This window comes from Uranotaenia lowii, chromosome 3 (genome assembly GCF_029784155.1).
Source record: "Uranotaenia lowii strain MFRU-FL chromosome 3, ASM2978415v1, whole genome shotgun sequence".
Classification (NCBI taxonomy): domain Eukaryota; kingdom Metazoa; phylum Arthropoda; class Insecta; order Diptera; family Culicidae; genus Uranotaenia; species Uranotaenia lowii.
Window position 1 is genome coordinate 22,084,437 of NC_073693.1, and position 22,472 is coordinate 22,106,908.

At 34.9% G+C, this 22,472-nt stretch overlaps 4 protein-coding genes across 5 annotated transcripts in view; 2 read left to right on the forward strand and 2 right to left on the reverse strand.

Moving 5' to 3' along the window:
- Positions 1-765: 765 nt before the first annotated feature.
- Positions 766-2,185, forward strand: LOC129750633 (probable U2 small nuclear ribonucleoprotein A'). The gene is made up of 4 exons (XM_055745630.1): positions 766-980; positions 1,069-1,216; positions 1,282-1,751; positions 1,989-2,185. Exons 1-4 carry the CDS (start codon positions 899-901, stop codon positions 2,012-2,014), a joined length of 726 nt encoding a protein of 241 aa, XP_055601605.1. The 5' UTR covers positions 766-898; the 3' UTR covers positions 2,015-2,185.
- Positions 2,186-3,462: 1,277 nt separating this feature from the next.
- LOC129750626 (uncharacterized) lies at positions 3,463-4,978 on the forward strand. Of its 2 annotated transcripts, none has more exons than XM_055745621.1 (2): positions 3,463-3,787; positions 3,855-4,978. In XM_055745621.1, the coding sequence occupies exons 1-2, from the start codon at positions 3,773-3,775 to the stop codon at positions 4,839-4,841; spliced, it is 1,002 nt and encodes a 333-aa protein (XP_055601596.1). In that variant the 5' UTR covers positions 3,463-3,772; the 3' UTR covers positions 4,842-4,978. The 2 variants fall into 2 exon arrangements, with proteins under 2 accessions (XP_055601596.1, XP_055601597.1); XM_055745622.1 differs by having other exon boundaries at positions 3,465-3,787; positions 3,858-4,978.
- Positions 4,979-5,684: 706 nt separating this feature from the next.
- Positions 5,685-6,866, reverse strand: LOC129750628 (serine/threonine-protein kinase Nek5-like). Its single transcript, XM_055745624.1, has 2 exons — positions 6,679-6,866; positions 5,685-6,615 (listed from the first exon to the last, which is right to left on the reverse strand). The coding sequence occupies exons 1-2, from the start codon at positions 6,744-6,746 to the stop codon at positions 5,823-5,825; spliced, it is 861 nt and encodes a 286-aa protein (XP_055601599.1). The 5' UTR covers positions 6,747-6,866; the 3' UTR covers positions 5,685-5,822.
- Positions 6,867-9,123: 2,257 nt separating this feature from the next.
- The window catches only part of LOC129752032 (facilitated trehalose transporter Tret1-2 homolog), a 23,922-nt gene continuing 10,573 nt past the window's right edge, over positions 9,124-22,472 (reverse strand). Inside the window, exons 2-3 of the mRNA XM_055747821.1 lie at positions 10,433-11,639; positions 9,124-10,367 (exon numbers count right to left, since the gene is read on the reverse strand). Coding sequence (XP_055603796.1) covers positions 10,180-10,367; positions 10,433-11,639 — 1,395 coding nt within the window. The 3' untranslated portion in view covers positions 9,124-10,179. The remainder of the gene's footprint in view (positions 10,368-10,432; positions 11,640-22,472) is intronic.

Below are 22,472 nucleotides of genomic sequence, written 5' to 3' on the forward strand. Positions count from 1 at the left end.
GAGAAAAGATTAAGTGTGTATACACGTTTGTTTGAAGACTTTTTATTAAATCATCTTTCAATGTTTTCCGCTTGTTCATCCGATTTAATTTCAGTCGATAAATAATCCTTATGTAGAACAATGCTCATTTTTTTCTTGAATACTGTAATTTTTTTTTACAGTGGTACCCTACGGGAGCCCAAATCAGCTATCGCAGAAATAGAAAAAAAGAGTGGATCAGCAATAATTTGAACTCTAACCACTACGCCAAAACGCAAATCACAAAAAAGCAAAAAAAGACCAAAATAAAAAAAAAGGAAAAAAAATTAAAAAAAAAATGCCAAAAATTACAAATGTGACATAAATGACAAAAATGTCAAACTTATTAAAATTATCAGAATTTATACAATTTTAAAAATTGTATGAATTCTCAAAATTGTCATAAAAATTATAACTCATAATTGTCAGTTATCGAAATTGTCCAATTTCATAAATTGTAATAATTTATAAAATTTTCAAAATTCTAATTCTTGTCAAAACTTTTTTTTTTCACTTTTGGGGCTTTGGCACGGACCAATTTAATCTATCAAGCCTTGTAAAAACTTTCTATGTTTTCTAGAATTGCAAATTTTCGGCATTTAAAAAAAGATAAGTATTGGAATGATCTGCTGAGTAAATTTTTGTTTCTGTGTAAGCTTTTACCATCGTTTAAATGTTTCAATTGCTATTTCGCATGGCATCCCTGTCCCTGCTTCACAAAAAAGCTCTTTATTTTTCAGTGGGTTGAAGCTGTCATTTTCGGGAAAACAAAACTCGCGGCGTGAAAGCGGCATTTTTCATTTAAATTGTTTCCTGAATATTTCTGCCGGATTATACCATTAAATTATTATCATTTTCTAGTTTCAAATAGTGCTAAGCGATGGTTAAGCTAACGCCGGAACTCATCAACCAATCAATGCAGTTCATGAACCCCTGCAGGGATCGTGAACTGGATTTACGAGGTAAGTTTTCTTTTTGATTTCCTAAATTCAAAGACGGTAGAATTCCGCTATACACTGAGACCTCAAAACGTTTACACTTTATTTTCAGGATATAAAATTCCTCAAATTGAGAATATGGGAGCTACCTTGGATCAGTTCGACACGATCGACTTTTCCGACAATGATATCCGCAAGCTTGATGGCTTCCCACATCTGCCAAGGCTAAAATGTCTCCTGCTGAACAATAACCGGATAGTGTAAGTCAAAAACTTTTCTCACATTAATTCTGTATTAATCAAATAACTGTTGTTTCATATCGTAGAAGAATAAGTGACACCTTACACGAATCCCTGCCCAACTTAGAAAGCATTGTCCTCACCGGGAACAATATGCAAGAGCTAGGGGATCTGGAACCGCTGGTTAAAATGCCAAAACTGCAAAGCCTTTCGCTCCTAACCAATCCGGTTTCGACCAAACCGCACTACCGGGAGTACGTGGCATTCCGTTTTCCCAATCTACGATTGTTGGATTTTCGCAAGATCAAGCTGAAGGAACGGGAAGCGGCCAAGGAACTGTTCAAGAGCAAAAAGGGCAAGGAACTGCAGCGGGAGATTATGCGCAAAGCCAAACTGGCAATGCCAGTTCCGGACAAACCGACGGTACACAACGCTTCCCCAGCCGACATTCAACGCATCAAGGAAGCCATCAAGCGGGCGACCAATCTGCACGAGGTCGAACGGTTGACGCGGATGCTTCAATCCGGAACGATAACCGGCGATTTCAGTTTGAATGGTAATTTATAATAGTAGGATTTTGATTTCTGGTTGGATCTATTTTCAGGTCATCAGATTGGTTCCGAAGCAGTGAGGTTCTTTGGTTTAAATATCTAGCCTACAGTTACAGAATTCTGATCAGTATTTTCTTTCAGGCAGCTTTTCAAGAGATGTTCAGCGGGTCCATATGAACTTGAACGCTTATCTCCGTTGTCAGTTTTTCGAATTAAGTTTTTCTCGTTCTTATTGATTGCAGGTAACGGAGCGATGGAAACCGAGTGAAGTTAATAACTTTGATAAAATCAGATACTACATCTCTGATACTTACACGGCAGGAAGCGATAATAAGTTGTAATAAACAATTCCAATTTTAAAGTCTTTAGTACTTTTTATGAGAGAAATGTCGTTCATAAAACAAAATAGACGTGGATAGATGGGTCCGACCAATTATTATATCGTGCTTTAACTTTATGCTCGCAACCCGTGGAAAATTTACTAGATAGAAAAACATGTTTCTCTTTTCAATAAATCAACAAAAATTTCTGATCAAAAAAGCCTTAATTTAAGATAGAAAAACTCATGAATTTGTTGAAAATGAAAGTTTTGTTTTTGTAGGAGAGTGACAAAGTAAAGTGCAAAAAATCACATGTCATGAATCTTATCGAATACATCTTTAATTTTCAACATTTTTAAAGCGTTTAACATTCTTAAGCTTGTATACTATCAAAATTGTTTAACAAAAATATTATTGATTTCGAAAGATGGTATTCCATATCTAATTTACGTAGTACCTAATTGTACCCTCTTATCACTAGAATTAGCTTCCCGAAACAAATATCGAGAGGTTTTGATTCTAAAATACCAGCTATACAAAAGGCCGATGATAGAGCGTAAAATATTAAATTATGAAAACATGTATATTATTGTTCGTTAATTTCATTTCCCATTGTTTCTGAAATACCATTTTTTATCACAGGTCTTTTCGTAATGTGCTGTTCCACTTCTTTTTAAAAGTCATGACAGTTCTGATTATTTCAGTCAATTATTCAATTCGAACGCGTAAATTGAAATTAAATACTTCGAAATTACGCTAATACGAGGGGAATATTAATTTCCTTCGTTTCAACGAAAATTACCAAAAATGAACGCACTGCGAAAGCACAAACAGGGTAGGTCACACAATTTTTTTTATCGGCGCCATCTTTTTGGCACTGGGCTTTTCTCACTTCTGATTTTGAGGGGCTTCCATAAATATGTCTTCCATTGAGTCAAATACTATCATCGTTATTAAGTTGATGTTGAGTTTATAAGAATTCAAACATTCTTAAATGTTTTAATTTATTTACTTTTGCTATTTAACTGCCTTATTTAAAGATAATAATCAAATTAATAGTCTAATTTAATTTTGTTTTGCTTCATTATGATCGTTTTTGTTACGCTTTTACTGGATTCACCCTAAATGCTCTCACTTTGTTTCTCTCGCGCTTGCTCACAAAAAGCGTCATCACTGGCTTTCCGAGCCCCTTTAAACAAGAGAGGTCATTTCATAAAATTGTTGAGGAAATCGCCTTTTAATTGTTATAAAAGGTATAGATGTAATCATATTTGATTTTCTAACATACATTTTCCCACTAATCTTGAATTTAACTACCTCCATAAAAATCTAAATAAAAGAAATTTTATCTAATGACGGCTCTCTCTCTGCAGGACTCAAAAATTTAGTGCAGCGAGAATTTCCTCTCGCTCGTCACAGAAAAGCGACCATTTGCGATTTCATCCTCCTCAACTCAACTCGAAAAGTCGTCCTCGCTTCGCTGCTGCTGCTGCGCGAATTGCGTTCGATGAGTGTGAGAAGAAAATAGATTCGACAAAATCTTATCAGCTAGCGGAATTGCAGCAAATCCTTCACCGCCTCGAAACTCGGAAAACATCATCAAGCCAGCTCCCGCGCCCGCAGCAGTTCACCAACAATATTTATAAACAATTCGATCGGCGAAACTGGCTAAGCTGGAAGGGGTTTTCGGTACCAATTCTGGGACAATGGGGCCTATGGACGTAAGTTGTTGCGAAAAGAGGGGTTCATTAACTTTCGGGTGCATTTATTTATGTGATGTTTTTTCAGCAGAAACCCAAAAGCGCATCCAACGAGCAGAAGGAAGAACTGGTGAAGATTTTTGAGGAATACAACCAGAGACCAAAACAGGAGAGTTCTGAGACCGATTACAAGGAACGGCAACGCTTCTGGATAGAAGCTACTCATCGGTTGAACAAAATTCCGGGTGGTACCCTTAAATCGACGGCCAAATGGGTAAAATATTGGGCAGATGTTATCATAAACCTAAAACGTAAAAGTCGGCTTGTGGTCGAAGGAAGAACCAAGAAAATCGGCCCTAATCAACTGGAAGTGCGGATTCTTTCGGCTGCCAATTGCTACGAAGTCCTGGATCAATGGACGAAAGCTCTGGGGGCAGAAGGTATTATGGGTCTGGAAACGACAATCGAAAATGACCACGAAGAGTACTTCCCGGATGATACTGGAGTCCAGAAGGAGGAAATCGTAATCGAACATTACACCGATGACCAGTTGGATGAAGATTTCGTGGCCAGCTTTTCCAAACCGGTAGTATCGGATCACCACGGGAAGGATACAGTTACGACGGAGCTAGAAATCCGCAAACCTACAGCCGAGGAGCTCAAAAATATGGCCGTAACAGCTACGGTCACAGTTCCGGCCGAGTACGTCGAAATGACAACCGCAGGCCTAGACGGAACCAGTGAGTTCCTAAAGCCGAAATTCATTCGACCTGCCACAATTACCACAAGCACCCCCATCACCAGCAATACCCAGATAATAGGTACCAGCACATCGAGCCACCTGAGTAGCAGCGGCACCAGCACCATGAACGTCCCCACCAATGTGACAGACCGACTGCGGGAAGATCTCAAGCGAACCAGCGAAAAGCTGGAATCGGTGATGAAGCGGCGCCGTTTGGATGATTCTAAATTTGCCATCGCCCAGGCCCTCACCAACATGTCCGGCGCCATGCTGGCCCTCTCGAATGGGCTCAACGAACTGGCCAATGCCCTCACCAACGATGCAATTTTGTAAAGCGGTGGCCAACTCCTTCGAAGTCGCGCTTTTTAAACCAACTACAATCTCCGTAATGCTATTATAAATTGTAGAACCTGTATTGTGTGTAGATTTAAGATGATCATGTGGGATGAAAACAGTTTAATTTCAAACAATGATATAACAGGTTATCGGACTTTTTTGGAACCGAAATCCGCCCCTGTTGAGGAAACGAATTAAGTTTAGAAAGAGAAACTTCTTAACTTTGAATATGATGAGAATTAGACCTGTAGTGTCGCAGTTGGTTTAAACTACTATTCTACAGGAATTGTTCAAAAAAGCTAGCTAAAATTAATTAGATTAGAATACTAAGTCACTTAAAGATTCATTTTACATTGAATAATAAAATTTTAAACCCTTCATACCCCATGAAAAGGGTAGCAACAGATAATAATTATGTAATTTTCAAATGAAGAGTTGTACATTAAATTCGAATATATTTTTTTACTTGCCTGTTTCAGCACTAAGAATTGGCCCCTGTTCAAGTAACATTAGGAAAAACGTAAAAAATATCTAGATGCAAAAACTCACACCTTTTATTTTGGACTTTCCAAAAAAAAAGTGGGTAGGTACAAATTGAAATTTAGAAAAATATTAAGGGAAAAAATTATTTCATTAGTTACCTGTTATTATTTTTTTTTTAAATCTATAAACTGTTCAAAATTTTTTAACACTATCGAAAAGTTGAAACCCCGAGGCATATCCAAATTTTTTATTCTTTCTTTTCTATATTTTAATACGTATCTCAAAATTCTTTAATTTTGGTGTAAAATAAAGTTCTACAAACTGAAACGAGATCGGTTCAATGGTTTGAGTATTCATTAGTTTATTGAGGGAATCCTCTTTGTTTTTCTAATATAAAATTTCTGATTCATGTAAATAGCTTAAGTTTGAAATATAAAAAAGTCACATAAATGGTTCTATAAACCTAAAATATAAAAAGTCCACAAAAGTTCGGCATCAAATTTTTCGCTCCAACAAACGCAAAACGAACTGCTCCTTCAGCATTTTCTCCAGCGTCCAGCGCTTCTTCAGATCGACCTGTATCATCATGTCGCACAGCGACTGCATCTCCGGGCGATAGCCTCGGCGGGGCCAATCGATCTTTGGGGGGCTGAATTTCTGCTTTCCCTCCGAAGAAAACTGCCCAGCAGTCGCGTCAAATCGCTCCAGGTAAGGATGTTCCAGCATGCACAGCTCGTAGAATATCACTCCCAGGGGCCAGATGTCGCTGCGGAAGTCGTACGGTTTACCGGTCGCAACCTCCGGGGCCATGTACAGTGGAGTGCCAACGATGGTCATGTTTAGCTCCTCCTCCAGATTGACATCAGTACAGATCTTCGCTATCCCGAAGTCGGCCAACTTCAGTCGGTTGTCTGCATCGATCAGCACATTCTCCGGCTTCAGATCCCGATGGATAACGCGCCTCTGATGCAAATACTTCAATCCATCGGCCAGGTCCCAAAACTTGGCCATCACCACACGCTGGCTGAGAAAATTTCCATCCTCTCGGCGACGATGCAAAAAATCGGCCAGATTACCCCGTTCCGCGTATTCCGTTATCATGTTCCACGAGTCCTCGGTTTGAAAACACCCAAAGTAGTGAAGGATTCTCGGATGGCTAATCTGCGACAGGATAGTGTGCTCTTTCAGCACCGTATTGTAGGCATACTCGGGGCTGCTGTATGGAATCGATTTGACCACGATTCGTCGGCTGCGTTTGTCCTTTTTGTTCCGATACAGATTCACTTGACTGAAACAAATGATTTTGGGATCATGAAATGGATACCTGAAATTCGTTGCGGTTCAAATTTACCCTCCGTAACAGCCTGATCCCAAATGTGCCACAAATTGTAGCGACGTCAAATCGATGCTGGCATACATTTCGTTTTAGTTTTTATTTAAAAAAAATCGAGTTAAGTTTTTTCACATTTAAATTACGTAAATAAATTAACAGAAATAGTTTAAGACTTCAGGACAATGATCAACAGACATTAGAATTAATCGAGGACAATACGTTCAAAAACAATGGCAATTTTTTATGAGCGTCTTTCTATCATAGCAATGGACATGAGCACGTGAGAAAGTCAACTGAAAGCTATGAAAATTGTTACTGTTGTGACATCTAGTGGACAGTAGGAAAAGCTTATGCAAGAAAGGTGTTTGTCATGCAGCGCCATCTGGTTTTCACTGGCAGTAATAGAAAAGGGATTTTTTTTAAATTCAACACGGAGGAAAAATGTTAACATTTTTTCGTTAGAAAAGGTTTTATTACTTTTTTTTTGTATATAAAAACAGAATCATATGAGAAAGACGAAGGTTGGTTGGTTTCTAATTTTCTTCCTTCATGACTTTCTGATTCTTTGGTCTTCGTACTTATCACTTTTAGATTTTCTGATATTTTGAAGCTTCTGACTTTCTAACTTTTAAACTTTTTGACCATTTTATGCTTCTGAATTTTTCATTTCCTGAATGTTTACATCTTAAATTCTTCTGTTTTTGACTAACCGACTTTCTTGCTTTAAAAATTGCTACTTGTGCTGCTTCTAGACTTTCAGACTTTCTGATGTTCTGATTTTATAACTTCGAAATTTTCCGATTTTCTTTCCTACATTCAAACTTTCTGACATAGGTACTGCCTTTTTAACTTTCTTAATTTTTTAGGTTCCAAATTTTGATGCTTCAGATGTTCTGAATTTCAAACTTTTAGATTTTTTGATGTTCTTAATTTCAACTTTTCGATGTTCTTTATAAAATACTTGCTTTCATTTTTGTAGACTATAAGACACTCTTACTTTCTTTTTTCACGATTTTCTGAATTTTGGACTAACTTAATTAAATTTCTTACAATTTTCGCTCTTACTTTCTTTCTTTCTGACTTTATTTCTTTCATAATTTCTTACTTTCTTACTTTCTGACTTCCTTACTTTCTTACTTTCTTACTTTCTTACTTTCTTACTTTCTTATTTTCTTACTTTCTTACTTTCTTACTTTCTTACTTTCTTACTTTCTTACTTTCTTACTTTCTTACTTTCTCACTTTCTTACTTTCTTACTTTCTTACTTTCTTACTTTCTTACTTTCTTACTTTCTTACTTTCTTACTTTCTTACTTTCTTACTTTCTTACTTTCCTACTTTCTTACTTTCTTACTTTCTTACTTTCTTACTTTCTTACTTTCTTACTTTCTTACTTTCTTACTTTCTTACTTTCTTACTTTCTTACTTTCTTACTTTCTTACTTTCTTACTTTCTTACTTTCTTACTTTCTTACTTTCTTACTTTCTTACTTTCTTACTTTCTTACTTTCTTACTTTCTTACCTTCTTACTTTCTTACTTTCTTACTTTCTTACTTTCTTACTTTCTTACTTTCTTACTTTCTTACTTTCTTACTTTCTTACTTTCTTACTTTCTTACTTTCTTACTTTCTTACTTTCTTACTTTCTTACTTTCTTACTTTCTTACTTTCTTACTTTCTTACTTTCTTACTTTCTTACTTTCTTACTTTCTTACTTTCTTACTTTCTTACTTTCTTACTTTCTTACTTTCTTACTTTCTTACTTTCTTACTTTCTTACTTTCTTACTTTCTTACTTTCTTACTTTCTTACTTTCTTACTTTCTTACTTTCTTACTTTCTTACTTTCTTACTTTCTTACTTTCTTACTTTCTTACTTTCTTACTTTCTTACTTTCTTACTTTCTTACTTTCTTACTTTCTTACTTTCTTACTTTCTTACTTTCTTACTTTCTTACTTTCTTACTTTCTTACTTTCTTACTTTCTTACTTTCTTACTTTCTTACTTTCTTACTTTCTTACTTTCTTACTTTCTTACTTTCTTACTTTCTTACTTTCTTACTTTCTTACTTTCTTACTTTCTTACTTTCTTACTTTCTTACTTTCTTACTTTCTTACTTTCTTACTTTCTTACTTTCTTACTTTCTTACTTTCTTACTTTCTTACTTTCTTACTTTCTTACTTTCTTACTTTCTTACTTTCTTACTTTCTTACTTTCTTACTTTCTTACTTTCTTACTTTCTTACTTTCTTACTTTCTTACTTTCTTACTTTCTTACTTTTTTACTTTCTTACTTTTTTACTTTCTTACTTTCTTACTGATTGATTCAGAATTCTATAATTTTTTAATTCTGAATCGGAATTTCAATGCTGTATTACAATTTCTAAGTTCTGAGTTATCAATCTGATTTCTAAACTGAATCGAATAGAATGGAAGTTTAGATTTCGGATCACTGATGAGACAATTGATAATATTGAAAATTTGCAATGTATTTCTTCGTCATCTTTACGGTTTGTTTAGTATATATTTCTAAAAAGTGCGTTTATCTCGAGAGTGAGAAAACACTCGCTTCTATACCGTTTGCTGCACCTTTTCAGCTTTTCGCCTATCGATTTTTCGAAATGATGATTGAGCTTAATCAACCAATCAATCACTAATCGATGGCTTTGATTTGATTCTATTAAGTACTTAGCTAGCTAGTCAGTTTTGTGAGTCATTAATTTTCTTCACCTAATAACTCTATAAGTTGAAATCCGCTATCACAATTGAAGAAAATAAAGGCTTCTATCTGCTCCCTCAATCAGTATATTTTGGAGCATCCGTTCTTTTTCATCACACACATCTATGAGCGTTTGGAATTCACGCGATGTGGGGTTTCCTTCGATTTTTTTTCTGTTATATTTTTTGTCTTTAAAGCACTTACGGTTTACCTGAGTTTCTTACTGATTTATAACAAATCATTATTTAACAAGATATATCATCTCAAGCTCGTGGAAGATATTATTCTTTTTTTCAGATCCCTCCCCACATGTTCGATTGTAAGATCTAGAATGTGCGTTTTTATTCTGTTCGTCCAATGAGGCTATTCTTTTTATTTTTAAATGATTAAATTGTCAAACTTAAAGGAAAAATTGTTAACAGAGGAAACTTTTCTGAGGGAAAAAATGTTGTCAAGTAATACTTTCAGAAAGGAAAAAGTCTTAGCTTATAACATACAGACTTCTCCTCGCGTCACACAATCTTACAAACAATCACTCTCAGCTTAGTATACAGATCTAGGTCGGAGGAACATAAAACCTTAGAGTTCTATAACTGGAAAACAGCACGGGGAATCGACGATAAAGAAAACACTTTGAGAAGGGACTGGCTGCGAGTATCACTTTCTATCTTTCTATCTACCTATCTATCGATCTATCATTGTAACGGAGTAAAATGTTGATGTCTTTAGAATACTTCACGTTTCTTCAAGCACTTTTGCACCTAAGGGTACTTCCGTGGTGTCTTTTCCGAGTTTGCCGTCCGTCTTACGGAAGTAGCTTGTTCTTCTCCACCGTCAACAGCTGTGGCTTGGAGTTGTTGTTCAGCTGACCGGTTTCGGCCTCGAGCTGTTTGGACTTCTTTAGCGACTTAATGCGACCAGAGAAGTAGTCTTCGATTTCTTGCAGGGACTTGCCCTTGGTCTCCGGTAGACACAGATAGAAGAATATCGTTCCTGAAAATGGAATGAGAAATAGATTAAGTACAAATTTCTAACAGAGTTGTTTTAGCCAAACTTACCTAAGAACGAAATGCACCCGTACAGGATGAAGGCTCCATGCCTCTGCAGCACGTGGGCCAACAACGGGTAGGTTTTGACGACGATGAACACAAACGAATGGGCCATGCAGGTGGTCATTCCACCGACCAGTCCTCGGACCTTCATGGGGTACAGCTCACCGATCATCACCCATGGGACTACCAGGAAGCCCAGGGTGCAGGTGATCGTGAAGATGAAGATACACGCCACAGGGAACCAGGTAGCGGTCGGAGCAATCGGAGGATCTGCTTCTTCCCAAGTTTTCTTGAAGTACAGGTACGTGCCCAGACCGATCATGGTAACGCCACAACCGATTCCGGATATGAAAGTCAACGGACGGCGTCCGCACCTTCGTAACAAAACCGCTGCCAAAATCGTAAACACGAATCGGATCACACCCAACATAATGGTACAGGTGTATTTGTCCATGGTAGTGCCCGAGTCACGGAAGATCTCCACAGCGTAGAAGGTGATCGTGTTCACTCCACTGAACTGGTACATCATGAAGTAGAGAGTCAAAATTCCGAACGGCTTCAAACAGGACGGATGCAGCAGAGCTTGGATGGTTTCCCTTGGGGACATCTTTTTCTTCTGATTGCTTTTCTGTGCGAAAGTCTGCAGCTGATTTACTTCCCGTTCCAGATTATATGTCGATCCTCGCAATTTGGCCAAACTCTTCAGTGCCTGATCCGGCTTGTTCTTAGTGACCAAATAATTAGGCGTTTCCGGCATGAACAGCATCAATACGAATGCCAACACCGGTACACAGGCAGAAATGGCCGACAATATCTTCCACGTGGTCACTGCTCCCAGAGTATACTGGAACAGAACTCCCAAGCTGATACCGGTAGAAGCCAAAGCACAAAGCATACCCCTCAAATGAGGTTGAGTTACTTCCGAGGTGTAGACACGAGCTGGAGCACCGACCATGCCGGAACCGAATCCGGTTAGCACCCGACCTGCATAGATCATCTCCACGTTTGTTGCGCATGCGATCACGATCCAGCCGATGATCATGGGGATCTCGGTGAACAGCAGTGCCTTCTTGCGGCCAAAGTTGTCCATCACGTAACCGCTGAGCAGACATCCGATCGGAGTTCCGATGGCCGATAGCGAGGCTGGAAGAGGAAAAATAAAAAAAAAATAGGACTTAGCTAACGTTGCAATGGCTTTAATACGGAATGTTGATAGATTTAGAATTCAGTTAATTGATTTGGGATTTTGTAGGGTCTTTTAAACATTCATTTCGGATTTTCGAACTTTTCGTCGAATACCTCCCATCCATTTCATCAACCGTATCGGCCACTTTTTCTAGCACTTTGCCATATCAGATATTGATTTCATTGATTTGACATCCGTTTCAAATTTACGCTTGCCCAATATTTTTCGATGGGACAAAGCTGTGGGCAGTTTGGTGGATTAAAACTTTACACAAGGACATCAAAATTATTCTTCTGGTACCCTTACAATATATCCCAAGTGTAGTGACTGGACGTATGACTGAATAAACGTCTGGATAGCTACTTGTAAATTTTTCCATACATGGTTTACAAATTTACAATTTGTAACCGTGGTGATCATTCCTCATGACCATATAGGGTTTGCCACGGGGTTGTGCAGAATTATTTTTCCCCTCTCGTGTTCCATTTTGGATAATCTTACAGATCAAGTTCAGATTTAAGATCAGGTAAGTTTTATGTACAAAATGAAGAGCTTTGATCTGCGGGGAAGTTTTGATGGCTGATCGACATCAATCCTAAATCTTATCTTTGGATTTCCGAAGCCCCGATGTTAGGCTTGATCACAAAGCCTAGAATATTCTATACAATACTGTCTTAGCAGTTTGGAGTATCATTTACCTGAGAAGGCCACCGGGTCAGAAGGGACTTTGAATGTCTGATTTTCAATATTGCACCGATCAGGCTTTAAGCATGAGTTCAAAAGTGTTTTCAGGCCAACCCGCTGTGAAGACTTCTGGCTTGCTTTGGCTGACGGGAGACTTCTGTCTTGCACATAAACGTGTGACAGTTTACTTTCTGGCGATGTGATCATGTATTCTACAGAGATTTTTCCTTTGAGTATACTGCGCTACATAACCAATAATGCGGCTTTTCTACAGTTCCAAGACCTCCGTATCGGGCCGTTGATCTCTCTTACCCCTGTAACTCAGATTTGGAGAAGCATGCCTACCTACCCTACTCTACCTTTCGATTGGAAAATGGTTCAAATGGTTCGTCCAGTTTACAAATAAACATGCCGTCTTCAAAGTGAAAAAGCACCGGTAAAATGAAAAAAATACGGTGGTCAAATCGTGCGCTTTTTTATATCTTGTCCGCTGAATGGTAGATATTTTAAAGAATTTGGCAATGGACTGCGGAACAAACTTTTTAGCGGTCACATGATAGATTTTATGCCAGAAACTTTTCTTCGAGATTCATTACTCATAATAAATTTTATGATGTATGCATGTGTGCAAATGCGTCTAGATCAGTGGTTTTCAAAGTGATCCACGTTTTTTTTTCAATAAATAACCTCTCTGCCATCTCTAATGTTGAACTGTACACTCAGAAAATTCTTTTATGTAGGCCATAAGATTCTCTCATGAAGTGGCGCCATAAGAAAAAAATAATGATATTCATAAACTTGTCTTATAAACAAGGCTGGATTAAGGAGGGGGGGACAAAAAAGCAATTGACCCGGGCCCCCTGGCTCAAGATGGAAAAGGAAAAAAAATATAACATTACTTTAATCATACTGCTTTAAGCTTTAGAAATCTAGCCAAACGAGAATTGAAACGAGACAATTTGAATTGAAACGTAAAATATAATTAGTAAGGGGGTCCCAGTGAAATAATATCTCTAATAGTTTCACTGAAATATAAGTTAAGGGGGCCCCCTAGAACTAGAATTGCAGTTTTTTCCCTCATTTTTATTGGTTGGGTAAATCAGTACAAATATTTTCAAAACTTAGAAAAATCTGGGAATGGTTTTGAACTGTTTTACTCAAAATCCGAACAAATCAAATTCAGCGATCATTCGAAAAAAAAAATCTGTTACAAAGTGACCAACACCAAACACCTCAAATTTTCATTTTTTTATCAAAACTTGTCAACATCGTTCGAATCGAAAACTACAAAAAAAATTATTTGAAGATAGCTGAAGGAAACTCAGACTAATTTGAGTTATGTTTGAGCCAGATCATATTTCTCTTTTCTTGTCCTGCGAAAACAATGAAAATAAAGAACCTATTCTAGGAGTGCAAAATTATTGTAAGCTTTTCGTTCATTATTGAAATTTGAACTTTTATTTTAAAATTATCCTCTATTTAACCGGATACTAGCATGTTATTTTCTAGTTGATCAACCTCAAATTATTTTTGATCATGAAAACACACTCATAGTTGAATTTAAAATTTCGTTGAGTGATTCTCTAGATATGAATACGATTTTAATATTATCTTCTTCCAGGTTTATGATTCTGATTTGAACATTATTCCACTTAAAGAAGAACTATTTAACAAAAGTTTCTGCCATTTATGTAATATTTGATCTGATGAGAATCTTAATCTTCATAAAAAATTGTAATTAATCCACATTTTTTTTAGATTTCCAACACATTGCATGAAAATGATTTTTTTAAGATATGAAATTAAAATACCTAAAACATTTGGATTTAAATTATAAAGTTTGCAATTCCAGCTTTGGTTCTGATAGCAACTTTGTTTCTTAATTTTGCATGAGAAATTCATCTGAATTATGATTTTGATTTGAGACACAGAATTGTGGTTCTAACGAAAATTCGGTTTCGAATTTTACTCTTGAACTCTTTTATCTGTATCTGTATCTGTACCTACCTATCAATACTTTCACTTCTGTCTAAAAAAATATTCTACTTTAAATTTCATAACTCGCCGAAATGCCAAAAATAATTGAGAAATTTTAAACTCAGAACCAGGTAATATCCGGGAAAATCCAGCGAAAATATAAGTAATATTCATGAAAAGGCAATAAAAATAAACACACGAAAACTATTTTCACCAAGGTACATCAGCGGCGTTCAAATCTTATCTCGTAATTCCAAAAATGCATGCGAATATATTTCGCTAAAACAAGTTGAAAATTTGGAGTTTCGTAAAAATTACGAATAATCCGGGAGAAAACCGGGCCTTTTTCCTCCGGCAACCGACCGGACCGGGCCATTTTTTTCTTCCATTCGCGCAATCTGGATGCTTTTGAGGTATCTATATTGAGATATATTGTTTTATCGTTTTAAATTTAAAGAATGCGATTGGATTGAGGTGGTTTTCCCGATGTTTTAATGTTGTTACGCGTCAAAGTTTTAAATTTTCATTCGAAAAGGTTGATAAATTCATATGCGGTTTTGAAAATTTCAACTCAACAGTTTTCATAGAGGGCAAAGAGTTATTGCAAATGCTTAAAATATAAAATTTGATGATGGTTAGTTGTTTAGTAACAAACCGAGACTATCTAAGTAATATTGTTTTGTAAAATGATAAACTTCGATTTTTTTTGTTATCTACAGCTCAAAAATCTTGATTACTATGCTGATGCTTCAAAAACAGTGTAAGCAAAGAATTATAAAATTAGGCTTCATAAAAATTCTATTTTTCCATTTAGTCCTTTCCGCTTGTTCCTACAGCGGATGCAATTTAAAAAAATTCTTCTTGACTTATGATAATTTGAATGCCAGGTTACAAGACTCAATTATTGGTTTAGCACGATTTTTCAAATATTTTGTTCAAAAATAATTATAGAATAATTGCGCAGTGAGCTAAAGTGCCGCAGCTTTAAATTCAAAGAGCTGCAGGTTGCCGACCTATGGCCTAGAATCATGAAATGTATTGACAGAATTATTTTATTTCAAGACGAGTTTAATTATCAAATTTTCAGACGGAATAAATTTGGTTTTTGAAAAATTATCATGGTGCATCTATAACACTAGAATCTGCGATAATTGCAATTCTTTGCCACTCTGTTTTTTTTTTTCAAATAATTAACCCCTATAGGCCATCTCAATCGTTAAACTGTTTATATAAGTTATAAGTTCAGGGTAATTCAGGATTGTTCGTAGTTTTATGAATTCCAAAATTGTAGGGAATTCTTACGAACTCTTTTAAATGCAAAATCAACATGGAATCTTCACTGCAATTTTAGTTGCGACATTTCCGTTTATGAATCACTTCGTTTGAATGTTGAAAAACCATTTGGTAATCCATAAATCAACTTTCATCGAAATTTTTCGTCAGGACAAGAATTATCAGTAAAATTTATGTCCTTTTTGAAATAAAAAAAATATAAGATTGAAATTCAGGTGATCAAGCTAGCTTTTCATTATACCAAACCAACCGAAATATTCACAAATTAAATTTTTTTTTTCATCAACTGCATTAAGTTATCGTCCTTTGCTTGATTTTAATATGTGAAGAAATCAATTAAATTATTTTTAATTTAAAACATAAAGATGTTGAGCGTTTCTAAGATGTATTTTAAATTCCAGTGAATCTTTTACTTTGACAAAAATTGCCGAAAGCTTATGGTTTTTCGACGAGTTAAAAAGGGAATTGCTGATTATAATTTCTTTAAAGATTCTTCAGGGGGGCGTCGATCTCGAAAAACTAACTGATTTAAAAAGGTTCGAAAACCACTGGTCTAGATTGAGGAAACCAAACTCATAGAGCAATCGATTCAAAAGTTAGAGCAAAAAGTGGATTTTTAATTTTTACCAGAGCAAATGATGTTAATTAATTTCCATACAAACTTGCTTTCCAGAATTTCGAGCTTCGTAATGAAATGAAGAGGCAATTATTTTTTTAATAATGTAAGGTTTATACCTTTTATAACTGGAAAAGTTTAATTATTTTATTTGGAAAACGGAATACGATGCAGTGCCTTCTGTTAAACCATGTTTTGTAATTCAACAGTTTCTGGGCCTTCCAAAAAGTGAAAAAGACAATGGGCCGAGTAAATCTGCTTGGCTCAAATCGCCAAAAGCTTCGGTTTTTTACTCAAAAAAATCTTCTCAAGAGTGATTTCAATAATAAAAATTGTTTGACCCATTTGGTCATTTTAAAAATTTGATTTATATTTAAGAAGTTTTTTCAGTTTTTGTTATTTTTTAAACTTTTGTAATTTTTGTAATTTTTAAATTTTTTGTAATTTTGGTTTTTTTTATAATTTTTTTATTTTTGTTATTTCTGTTATTTTTAAAATTTATGTAATTTTTGTACCTAATTTTTTGTAATTTTTGACAGTTTTCTTATTGTTGTAATTTTTGTAATTTTTATAATTTTTGTCATTTTTGTCATTTTTGTCATTTTTGTCATTTTTGTCATTTTTGTCATTTTTGTCATTTTTGTCATTTTTGTCATTTTTGTCATTTTTGTCATTTTTGTCATTTTTGTCATTTTTGTCATTTTTGTCATTTTTGTCATTTTTGTCATTTTTGTCATTTTTGTCATTTTTGTCATTTTTGTCATTTTTGTCATTTTTGTCATTTTTGTCATTTTTGTCATTTTTGTCATTTTTGTCATTTTTGTCATTTTTGTCATTTTTGTCATTTTTGTCATTTTTGTCATTTTTGTCATTTTTGTCATTTTTGTCATTTTTGTCATTTTTGTCATTTTTGTCATTTTTGTCATTTTTGTCATTTTTGTCATTTTTGTCATTTTTGTCATTTATGCCATTTTTGTCATTTTTGTCTTTTTTGTCATTTTTAACCTTTTTGTCATTTTTGTTATTTTTGACGTTTTTGTCATTTTAGGATATCTTGCATTGTTGAATCAACTTTATATTATAGCTGATTTATCTAAAATTTTGATACTGAATTAACAGCGATTGGGATTGGATCAAATATCAGTGGCATCAAGGCCGGATTAAAGGGGGGGGCAAAAGGGGCAATTGCCCCGAGGGAAAAAATTTTTTTTGACATTACTTTAACCATACAACTACAAATCCATGAAAAGAAATCAAAACTAGAAAATCGGAATGAAAACTTGAAATATAAAAACTAAAGGGCCCACGTGAAGAAATATCTAGATTAGTTTTTGTCTAAGAAAGTTAAAATCTTCTGGAAAAAAACCGAATTCGGAAAAAAAATTAAGGAGAATTTGAGGCAAAACACCTCAAATTTTCATTTTCTATCGAAACATGTCAGTTACGATATTCTGTACAGAACAGGTAAAATAAAAAAAAAAACATCTCCTCATTTTCATTACAATCAAACGTCTTGCACAAAAATAATGTTTGTTGTTACGTTAATTTTCCAAATTATGGTTTTCTGCACTTAAATAGCAGCTAATTTCGCTTTATGATAAACATTTTAGAATTTTACCCGGGTAGTATCCGGGTTAATACCGCGTATTATAATAACTTTTCACCTTTCAATCATTATTATTGAAATTTCCATTGATTAAATTCTTAACCCTTTTTCCTCCCTATTTTTGAAAGTAAAATCTTTAAAAAAAAACTGTAGTTGCTTAAATTGGTCCAATCGACAGTACACGGTTTCTTTATTGAATTTCCATGCCAATTTCTGTCTTAGACTTGAAATTTGTACTGTAACATTTTCAACTGATTTAACCAAATTTTACCATCTATTTACTGAAGTGAATATCCTGAATTCAGCAGAGCGTTTTCCAAATGATCATTCTCATATTATCATAAAAACGATTGAGTGATTTTCTTAAGGGGGGGGGTAGGGTCTAACGGGTATAAAAAAACACCATTTTCACGATTTTTTTCTAGAGCTATCGTTCAAACAAATGTATTCAATTTTTTTGCATTATACAAAGCATTGTTAAAAGAACATTTAGTAATTTTTTCGTAGAAAAATATTGAAAAATGAGCCGGTGACGGAGCACTTTCGAGGATGCCTTTTAGAAAACAGGATTTGCGGTGGACACTGTATCTCAGCACAGAATCATCTGAAGTCAAAAAATCAGAGCAAAATATTTTTAATAGATGTTTTTCTGGACCCCAACGTTTTTATTTAACTTAAAAATATTTTTATGAAATTTTTGTGGCTGTTTGAAGTAAAAACTACGATTTTTCACTTAAAAATCCGCCATTTTTCACCTCTAAAATCTCCCCAAAGTAAAAAAATCAAAAAAGAAAAACTGTTCAAGCCAATTGTCATCAGCTTGAAGAATTATTTACTTCCAGAATATTCTAGAAGTTCTAGTTGATGTAACACCTACGTGCTTTCGAACGTTCTGGATATTCTGTTTGCTTCCACACCATTCATACTGTTAGAAGGTTCCAGAACCATCCATCCATTTATAAGCTTGTGTTCCCGGAAGATTCCAGAAGGTTCGATATGCGTATAAATACAGCCTCGCACAGCGAGGTGAGTCAGTTGAATTTAGATTCCGCGTGTGTTATATACTATCGATTTAAGACGTGTAAAGATTAATATAGAGAACTGTTTAAGTAAAGTTTGTGTTCTTCTTCATTCTACGAATCCGAAAGTTTGGAATTTTACCTAAGCCCAAAATACAGTCCACACTGCCGAAACAAAAACGTTGGGGTCTGGTATTTGATATGTAGAAAATATGTTCCAAATTTGAAAAGAATCGGATAAGTAGTTTTCAAATGACGATGTCCACGGACTTTAAAAATGTGCTTTCGAGAAAAACGCGTTTGAAAATTCTGCTCTTGCTTTCTTGCAGTATTAGATAGGAGGAGATAAAGGCCTATAACTTCTACAGTTTTGCTTCAATTGACTTGAAAACTTGACACAACATTCTTGAAATGTTTTACAATAAGAAAATAAAAAAATAAAAAAATTGATTTTTTGAAAGTGTTAGACCCTACCCCCCCCTTAATATGAATATTTCTATGATCTTTTTGCAGAATCAATTTATTGGGATTTTCAAGTCTCGTGTTGGTTCTTCAGTTACTGAAGTTCAGTTTCATCATTTTTCTGAATTTTTAAAATTCAGGATCTTTGTTTAGAGTTAGGCTGCCAGATTTTTTCTCAGCACGTACCCGGGCCGAACAAATCCAGGCTATTTTAGCATAAAACCTGGCAAAATCCGGGCATTTCATACCAAAATGTCGACCAAAAATGCGGGCAATATCTGGGCAAAATTGATCACATCCCAGGAAATACTCAACACAAATCGAGAAAAAAAAATTATTATTATTTTCATCAGCAATTTCTAAATCGTTTTTAAGCTTTCCATAAAAACTTTTCATTATTAATTTTATAAAACTTGCTCAAAAAATTCCGTTTGGGAACAACACAACACAATATGATTTTCTCTGTTTGTTTTGGCAAATAATGTGAATAAATCCCAGCAAAGTCCGGGCTTTTTTCAATGAAATCCAGACAATCGGGCGGACCGGACTTTTTTTTCAAATTTTGTGTTAAATATCCGGGCAAACCCGGAAAAAACTAGGCAATCTAGCAACCTTAGTTTAGAGTACTGAACTCATTTGGATTCCGTATCTGATTTTTTTCAATAATAACTGATTCTGTGTTTCAAACATTTAATCTTTATTCTCAATTTTTTTTCAACCGATCTATTTTGCACTAATACCCCTTTGGCTTTGAGGGCATCGAATGAAACTTTCGTCACATTTAGAATAACAATTTGATAAAAAAAAAATTAATCCGATGAGAGTCATATTCGAAAACATCTGATGAAAAGATTTTTTTTTGTGTTTCACAGACATAAAGTTGAAATTCACATTTGGTGCAATTTCTGCTTTTGCTCTGATTGTAACTTTGTATTTCTTTTTTTTTTAAATTTAATTCATATTTTGTTTCTTAAAACTTGATTTGAAATTATGATTTAGATTTGGGACACTGAATTTTGGTTCTGAATATAACGTGATTAAAAGTTTTAAATTTTTAAACTCTTATATCTGTATCTCTATGGAATATGGGTTTAGTTATTTTGTTTATTTTTTTTTTTAATTTTGTTTTCTATGTTTCTATGTTTCAAATCTTCAAGACACTTCCTTATTGTCACTAGGTGAAAATTTCTCGAATTAGCACAAACCAAACGATCAATGATTATTTGAAAATCATTTAAAATATCTATCCGGTCATTTTTTTAATTAGAGAACTTTTGTTGGTGGTAAGGGTTTAAAAAAAGAATTAAATTTAGCATTTTGCAGCTTAAATTAGAGTTTTCATTTCTAAGAAATTTCTTAACTCTTCTGCAATGTTTGCACGTGATTGATTAACAATTTTTATTTGAAGATACTAGAAACTATTTTCTACGCAGACAACATGGCTATTTGAAGATAGTATACTGAACTCATCTCCAGTTTTTTAACACGTTTAAAAGCTTTTGTATATTTGAAGCATTTGAAGCATTAGCATTTGAAATAAAAAAAATCGAATTATAGGGGCCCCCCGAGAAAAATTGCCCCGGGCCCCCCGATGGCTTAATCCGGCCCTGAGTGGCATGGAATAACTATTTGAATAATTATTTGGTGAACATCATTCAAGATATTGTACTTCCGATTCCCGTCGCTAACGAATATCGATTTGAACTTCGTTGTCCTACATACAACAACAAAATGAATGGAAAATAACGAATCGTGAGACTGCTGGGAGATGTGAAAGCCGTTCACTAATTGTCTCGTTTGAGAAACCTTAGAAGGGTAATCCCAACAATGTATGTATAAAAAGACTATCTCAACCCGCTTTAAAAATGAAACACATAAAGCAGTGTTCAGGAGAAGATATAAGCAAAAAAACCCACGTCGGAACCTTCCATTGGTTTCCACAAAGAGATATCGCTGTTGTTGGAGCAGATCTTCACGCAAATTCGTCGTGAGACACTGGCAGTGACTGACTGATAAGACACCGAATTGAATAGTCCAAATTTTGCACCAATTCGCCAAGGTCACTTTCATCGGCGGGGCTTCTTCGACGTGCGGGCGGATGATTCTTTGAAAAGAAAAAAAAAATTAAACAAACATTTGATCCCCACCCAGCCCGAAGCAGATTGTCGTCGCAGATTGCAGCTCCTAATCAGCTGTTGACACATTTTTACTGCTTGTTTAATTATTACGACCGGAGACAATATTCGTGTGCCAATATGGGGCTGTGCTCTGTTTATCGTCGTCATCCATCGTCAGTGAATGGTCCTCGACTGATAATCACTCACGGATGGAGCGCGCAATTGATGTCAGGTTTTGTACCACTGATTGCCAATTTTGATAATTTCAAGAAATCGAACAAATCTTTTGTTGAATTTCCTTTCTTAAATATTATTTCTCTTTCATATGGAGTATTGACACTTGTTGATAGTATAAAAATATTTCTAAATTCATTTGAATTTTATTTGATCAATTGTTCAAACACAGAAGGTTGAAAAGTGGTTCAATATTTGATAAGTTTACTTCAAAGGGGTGTGTATAACTCTTTTATCTACTGCAGCATCTTGCGAAGTGGATTTGAATATAAAATTAGAATTCAAGTTCAGTTAATAGAATAGTTTGGATATTAACGCTTTTGAATAATCCCATGTATGAAATCATTTATAATCAGATATTGAAATGGTAAAATGATCAATTTCAACGATTTGTGTTCATGAAATGAAACAAACAACTTTATCTACATGTTTAACATCGAAGCAGGCTTTAACTATTTAACAGAGATTAACAAAAAAATTTACTGGGAATATAGGAATTTTAATTTTTTTTTGTTCATTTGATTAGCACTGATGTCAATAAAATAAAAATAAAACTAAAAGCACACTTTTGAGGAGTGCCTGGACAACAAAATGCTGTCAAATTACTTTAAATACTCTCCTAATGCAACCATTCATTCGAACTTCGCACGTGTGTTTGGCTCTTTTCAAAACGACAAAAACAACAACAACAAAAAAACACCAGAAAAGTGGGATACAAATTGCTTTTCGATGCAAAACATCTCCGCGATCGTCTTTCGGAATCGGTGCTGGGCTACTCGAAAAACCTGTTTAAACGACGGCGCTGATTGTCTTTTCACCGGATCTCTTGTATTTAAGTAGGAAAGCTCTTTT